Source organism: Eptatretus burgeri, chromosome 7 (assembly GCF_056783735.1).
Source record: "Eptatretus burgeri isolate ZD-2024b chromosome 7, Ebu_testis_v1, whole genome shotgun sequence".
NCBI classification, from domain to species: Eukaryota; Metazoa; Chordata; class Myxini; order Myxiniformes; family Myxinidae; genus Eptatretus; species Eptatretus burgeri.
The window spans coordinates 2,292,449-2,299,948 of record NC_140967.1 but is presented as its reverse complement, the minus strand read 5'-3'; the positions used below and the strand labels follow the sequence as shown (position 1 = coordinate 2,299,948).

General features: G+C 44.2%; 1 protein-coding gene across 3 annotated transcripts in view; it reads right to left on the bottom strand.

The window, feature by feature from the left end:
- LOC147022551 (zinc finger protein 462-like) overlaps window positions 1–7,500 on the bottom strand; it is a 322,942-nt gene that overhangs the window by 126,035 nt on the left and 189,407 nt on the right. For all 3 annotated transcript variants that reach the window (XM_085887239.1, XM_085887241.1, XM_085887240.1), the window contains exons 9-10: window positions 4,242–4,399; window positions 4,008–4,126 (exon numbers count right to left, since the gene is read on the bottom strand). In XM_085887239.1, coding sequence (XP_085743365.1) covers window positions 4,008–4,126; window positions 4,242–4,399 — 277 coding nt within the window. The remainder of the gene's footprint in view (window positions 1–4,007; window positions 4,127–4,241; window positions 4,400–7,500) is intronic.

Here is a 7,500-nt window from a genome sequence, read left to right as displayed (position 1 = left end):
TCTTAGAGTGGCAGTTGACTTCGAGAAGAGCGAGCGCCGGAAAGGCGAGGGTGGATTTGCCTGAGAGTCGAGTCTGCGATCGGCTGGATGAGAAACTGCGAGTGAGAGTCTGGAATCGGCTTCGTAAGGTGCGCGCCTCAAGAAAGGCAAGGAAGGGACTGCATGAGGTCTGTCTGCGATCAGGTTCATGAAAGAGGCAGGAGAAACAACGAAGGGGAGTCGCGATCGGCTGTGTAAGGGACGGCTGTGCCTGCCTGTGATCTGCTTAGTGAAAGAGGCAAGAGAGGCTGCTAGAGTCGAGTCTGCGATCTTCTTCGTGAAAGAGGAAGGATGAACTGCATGAGGGGAGTCGGCGATCGACTTTTATGAGGAGGTCCTCTACAGGTTCATCCTGAGTCAAGTGACGGAGCCCAACACCCCGATTTGGCCTGATCTGGTGAGCAGGCCAGGCCTGGTTTCGTATGCTGGACCTTGTGAAAAGCCAGCTGGAGCACACCGTGGACCTTCCGCTCTTGTGCCGTCGACCTTACAGGGGCTGTACGCGCTGAGGTTGCGTGCGTGGGTGGTGCGACAAAAGGATGACGCCGCCATTTTGCCACGCGGCGTGTTTGAGCTTGGGCGCTCGAATCCGTTGACATCGGCTTGTCACGAGCCGCATTCATGCCTTTGACACTTTTCCTTTCGTCCATGAGGCATCACCAAGTACTGTGTGTCTTGTCTGCATGTTGTCTAAGGTTTATCTCGCTCGGGTTCCCTTCGAAACCCGTAATCTGTAGCTCCCTAGTTAAGAACGGGTTATAGATTAATTATAACATTGTCGTCCATGCTTTGCTTGTGTTGTGTTCCCCGATGTGTCCCCAATAAATCTGGCTAAGTTATACGAGATTTGCCGTCTTGAATTTATTCATGCCGTGCCGAGGAACGATCCGCTCGATTGGATATGAAACACAAACGGGCTACGGACTGGCAGACTCCGCTTGGTCTCTGACAAATCCAGTCTGTAGCCGCGGTCTATTTCCCCAGCTGGCAAGGCACAGGTGTATTTTGGTATCATGATCTGAGGTGCGTAACCCGAGACCTGTGCCGAGCCAGCCGGCGTTATAACCCCGGAGACGGCGGTGCTGTTAAGTGATGCCGAATCTTCAACATTTGGCTGTCAAGAGTAGGGTGCGAGCCCCGACACCGCTGAATCCTTAACAATATGATGGAATCAAATGATATGACGTCTCATTTGTCTATATCTTCATACATGCAGCTTCATTTCAAACTTACTTCATAAGCAGCTCATTCACCAACAATATTGTGGTTGTGGGATTAAGTTCATTGCAAAAGTCAAATGAACAATGGTATAAACTTGAAGCAATTGTTCAATGATAAAATATTGAAAGATCACATGCCCAATTCAGCCTGTGCTGGTTTCAAATAAGCACACTTGATGAAATAAATCATCTTTGTACTGTAATAAACCGGTGTTGAAATGAAGATTTCATAGCATCATCTTCATCAGCCAAGAAGATCTTCATCTCCCAAGAATTCATCTGCACTCCAAGAGTCATCCGTGTTTTTCAACATCATTGGAGTCCACACATCGACACACGTTCGTGTCTGGCATAGAATCTTCACAAATTTACAGTCTTGTGGTACATTTAGCCGTCCTTCACCTTACATTTGGTTGAAGCTAGCAATTTTTATTGAGCCTAGTGCTTCCCTCACGAATCATCAGCTCTCCATCCATATCGAGTTGGCTGGGTACATCTGGGAATTGCTCAAGTACTCTTCTGTTTACTATTACTTGATAATTTACTCGACCAATGTGTTGCTGCAGGAAGTTGTGATTTGGTGGCATTGAACTTTCCAACTTACAGTCCAACTTAAGCATAGCGTTGTCCCCTGTTAACATTCTCAATGTCTTGAACGTCAAGTTTACATTCAAGGTGTTCCTAATTCAGGAATGAGATTGGATACATAATGAAGAACCGTCCCATTTATTTGAAGATATTCTGGTAGTTGTCATGAGATATCAGCAATTTAAGAGATCCTGTCTTTGTGTTTCCAAGAATGCATTGACAAAAATCACAGCAAGTGAAACAGTAAAATCCAATCAAGGCATCAGCTACAAAATTACCCAGATGGCTGCACACAGCTCTTACTGCTATTGCACGAAGGAGGGTCCCCCTTCCCATGTGGAACAACAGCTTTCCGTCAATCATGCTTGCTAATCTGACGGCGATGATGAATACAAGTGTGACGGCTGCTCTTCATTCTTCACTGGCAATTGTATCACCTGAACACATTCATCTTGTATCACCTGCACACGAAGATCCCCAGATACATTGCTGAATGAATGGCAATGCCTCTCGGGCGCAAGCAAAACTGTCACTTGTCTGAACTTCCCTGGTTCAAATCGACTCCACCCTGCCTCCTCATCGTTCCATAAAAACAAACAAACTCGACAACAGTGTGTTTGTTTTCACTCAAAAAAAGGAATTTCTTCTAATTAGATGAAGTGGCCTGTTCTGCCTCACATTTTCATTCATTGCATTCCTCCTGCTGGACATTTTCTTCTCGGCATTCTTGATGCTGACAGATGGATAGTGACCAGTGAAGAAATGCACTGAATCAGCGAACAAATTCTGTTATGATTGTTACCACCATATTCGGAATACACTCGGAAAAACTTCACCAAAAGTCAAGAGTGGAACCACTGCAGCACTCAGTTCCTGAATCAGTACCATTCTCATCAACAATCCACACACTCCTCCTTGGTAGGTGGGCAAGCACAGAAGATGGATCCGTCACAGTCTCTACAGAACCTCCTGAGACTCGATTTATCTGTTACTGATGGCACCACTCTCATTTGCCAAAGTTAGTGAGATAGACTATAGAGTTTAGCCTGTGTTTCAGTAATTCTGTCAAGTTGACAATCCTATTTCTTGAGAATACGAGTAAACATAATCTTATCACGATTCAAAATTACTTCCTTTATGTCTTTTGAGGTCGCTTAATTATCCCTCCTTTGACATGTGTGAGAATGTCTTCAGCTTCTGTTTCATAATGGTGGAGTGCAGGTCAAACAATACCCTGCTGTAGTCCTTCCTCGATGTATTGCTCGGCCACAGATCAACCTTTTTACTTGGCTTCAAAGGAGATATTTTGTTTTGTCTTGTAGTTTGCGACAATACCTGGGGCATTGTGGAATAGTGCTGGACCAGATTAATGAAAAGGGTTAACCATGCACACAGTTGTATTACATACAGCTTGCACATCGTCATTATCCTTACAAATGTGAGAATCTTACAGGTCCTTCATCGTGATCATTTCTTCTCCTTTTTCCAGCCAATGACTTATATTGTTGTTGGATTGCAGCAATAAGATTATCTGACAGTGTCCATCGATGGAAAGAGCCCTTGCTGGTACTAAATCGAGTCACCACTCCGTTCACCACGGTGTCACTGTTAAGTATGTCTGTTCTATTATTTGGTCAGCTGGGATATCATCAAAATCATTACTTTGCCGAGTTTGTATGACAAACTCTCCATCCATAAAGGCATCATGCATTGCTGGGTGCTTTGAGGGGAATATATAAATTCCAATCCAATATGCTGGAGATATCACACATAATCCACATGACCAGAAGAGAAAAACCAAGTAATTGGTGGTCTTCATTTCTGCCTGTTCATTGAATGAATGCTCAATTCAGTGAAGACATGAAAGAAGCTTAACTATGAGTGAGCAAACATGTGTATGGATTAAACATCTTTGTCATTACACCAACCAAAATGCAAGTATATTAATCATTCGCTGAGGTAAGAGTCAAAGTGAGGACAAAAGCTTAAAGTGACATACAATGAGTGAAAAAGTTAAATTGAAAGAATCAACTTCCAAACATTCTTTTTGTCCCGTTAAAAACACACCATTAGATGTAATTTCTGTAAATCCCATTTCCTAGCTCTTCTTTTCCCAGAGCTCTCCCTTTCCCTCCCCATGGTCTTTGCATCCTCTCTTACTCGGGTGGAGACGTTGAGTGTGGCTGGCGAGGCAGGTTTTATATCCTGTCTGGAAGGAACACAGCTTGCAGCGAAAGGGCTTCACACGTCCATGTCTGTTTTGAACATGTCTTAACATGCTGGTGAAAAGAAATAGAATGGCAGAGAGAAAAGGTTATATGGATATAAAAGGTGCATGATGGAGGGCCAACTGAAGGAGGATTCCCCACCCTCAATATGTTCTTGAGATCTTACTTGTGTTTAAAGTTCGTGGTGAAGCTGCATTGATTGCAACTGAAGCGCCCATCTCTTCTTGCATCATTTCCTTCTTTTTCCTCCGTTTTTTCCTTGACAGGTGAGATAAACTGCTCCCCTGTATGCCATGCAGGGCTCACAGCTGATGCTGAAGAGAGCTGGAAAGATTATGGAGAAAAAAATGGGGGGGAGGGGGGGAGAGTGAGGTTATCAGTGTAAGATTGAGGGTTGAGCTTGGGTGGAGTCAACTCCACACTGATGGTGAGTGAGGGACAAATGTGTCAGTGGATCGATTTCCTTCCCAAGGAGTGGGCAAAAAAAGGCTTCCCATTGGCAAAAAAGGCTTCCAAAAACTGTGTAGGCCAACTGATAGGGTGGATGGCAGTGTACCAGCCAACACTGCTTGTAGTAGTGGGTGGTTTTGTCATTCACATTTTCCAAATAAAGCCAGAAGTTCCAATTTCACATTAATATTTTATTTCCTGAATACAATTCAAAATCCTTATGAATGAGGTAATGGATGCTTGTCAAGCACCCCCTGTTAGTTAACAACTTTGCAACAAGTGCTGTTGTCACAGAAGGATCCATGGTCACCATTCCAGTGGAAAGGTGCGATATATTATATAGTGTGAAGTGTGGTGTCTGTCCATGCATTGATATGTTTGCACGTTCGGCTGTCTTCCATTCCTGGCGGCCGCTTCCCACGCTATGAAAAGCTCCGCATGCAGGCAAAGCACAACAATCAACCAGAAGAAATGCATGATACCAAACAAGATATATATTTTAATGTGTAAATACAACATGGAATCGCAGTTTGTTTACCGAGTGCATTAAGAAACGACTTGGGCTGACAGGATGGCCTCGAAGTATGCACACTCGCTGCTAAACAGTCTAACCTGGATTTGAATCTTGGTCCAGCTATAAACTGTCATCCCGGTGTTTCACAGACAAGGTGAATCATCAATGCGTGTGCTGTTCCTTTGTTGGATGTCAAACTGGGTGGTCCGTCCACTGACATTCAGTGGTGGATGTTAAAGACCTCCACAGTGTCCTTTGTGAAGAGTGGGCAAGCTATCAGCAGCACCATGAACAAATTACAAATTCCTGCCCGAACTACTGCTGCGAAGGCAATGGGCAAACCACCCAGTATACGCCTTGCTCAGGAAGCTACTTCGGCAGCACACTGGCGCTCTGTGACAGAATGTGAGGATTATCACAAAGCTGAGCAAGAAAAAGAACAATGAGAGAGTGTAGACCCTCGTTAGGAGGAGTTGCTTTGTGGAGTGCATTGTGCGTGGGTGTCTCAGACTCCTGAGTTTCTCTTCCTGGTTACTCCCTCCTCCGGTATGATAGACCTGAGCCTTGTCCTGGCATTGAAGTTGTTCTCTTTATCAAAAACCCGATTCCTCACTCTCCATGGACTGCCCCCATTCCTCCACACTCCCAGGAATACCTCTGCCTCCGTATTCCCCTCCGCTCCCACCACATGTCTATAAGTGTGTCGTCCCATCCACCAAACAGTGTTGTATCCATTTACATCTCGCTCTCCGAAAACATGGACCAACTTCTTTGCACTCATCTAAGCTTTTTCTTCCTCATACTGTATGTGGTGACTTCAAATGCAATCATTCCAGTTGGCTGGGTGTGGGTACCTCTCTCACCTGCCATGGCACTGCAGCAAAGGACTTCTGCGACTCATTGGGACTGATAATCTGTCAACTTCCTGACCTGGATCTTGGCCAACGGTACTCCATCTCTTTTGGATCTAATTTTGACAAATTTCCCAGAAAATGTCTGCTGTTCTTCTTTTGCTCCAATTGGTTCTTCTGACCACGTGCTTGTCAAAGTGGACATCTCTGGCTGTTATTAGAGAACCATCTCAGTGCTGATAAGTCTGGCATTTCACTCAGGCTGACTGGCAGGGTGTTCAAGCAGCCATCAAACTTCAAGACAGGTCTCCCATATCTACTTTCTCTGACATCAAACACACACACACACACACACACACACACACACACACACACACACACACACACACACACACACACACACACACACACACACACACACACACACACACACACACACACTTATCCCAGCTTGTCTTCAGTTGTCCTACCCTTCCTCCTGCCCATGGTACACTGAAGCTTGTGGCGAGGCAGTTGTCCTCAAACAACTTGCCTTCGCCTCATCGAAGGCAACCTCAGTTCCTTCCACAAAGCTCGGAACAAGTGTGTCTACCTTCAGGAGAACCAGGAAACATATTTCTAATCTCAAGTCTGAACACTCAAACCTTCAGCAGTGCCAAACTTTTGGATTTTTAAAACGATCTTTAATGTCATTATTCTATTAAAATTGAAGTACGTATATGCATGAACCCTCAGTGAGGCCACATCTAGAATATTGTGTGCAGTTTTGGTTACTGTAAGTCAGGAAGGATGTAGATGCGATTGAGAGGGTTCAGCACAGGGTGATTAGATTGATTCCGGAAAGGAGACAGGGCTTTATACACGAGAAAGGAGGCGGTGATGAGGTGATATGATGGAGATGTTTAAGATAATGAAAGGTATAGACATAATCAGTGTGGATGAATTATTTAGCACAGTAAACAGTGCTAGGACCAGAGTAGAGGATAAATGGGGCTTCTGAGGCAGCCATTCAAATGAATGGGGAAAAGGGAAAAAACTTTGTCTCAAGGTCCAAAAAGCCCAAAATAGGAGACCGATTCCTCCCCCTCCCAGACAAACAAATGTAAAATTGAGACTGTCTCAAGGCCCAAAAGTCCAAAATAGGAGACCGATTCCTCCCCCTCCCATACAAGCAAAAGCCCAAAATAGGAAACTCATTTATCCCCTTCCCTTCCCTCCCCCCAGACAAGGTAATGTAAAATTGAGACTGATTTCCTCCTCCTCCCATACAAGCAAATGTAAAATTGAGACTTACTGATAAAAACACTTCTTTCCTTTCATATTTTCATTCCATTCAAAGAGCGAACCAATAAATATTTGTCCATGTTCTACTTTAGGGAATAAATTAATTTTCCTCTTACATTCATCACCATCGAATATATTCACAAAGATTACTTTGGAACTTAGTTCCTGGTTTATGTGTCTTTGTTGAGCAGAAATTAAATGATAAACATCTCTCAATGCTCTTTAAAATTAAACTCAAACATGAATACATTACGCACATTCTGTTAGCTGTCTGAGTGCAGCTGAAAACAGGAAGCTTGGGAAAAATTTCCAGAATTACTGAGCTG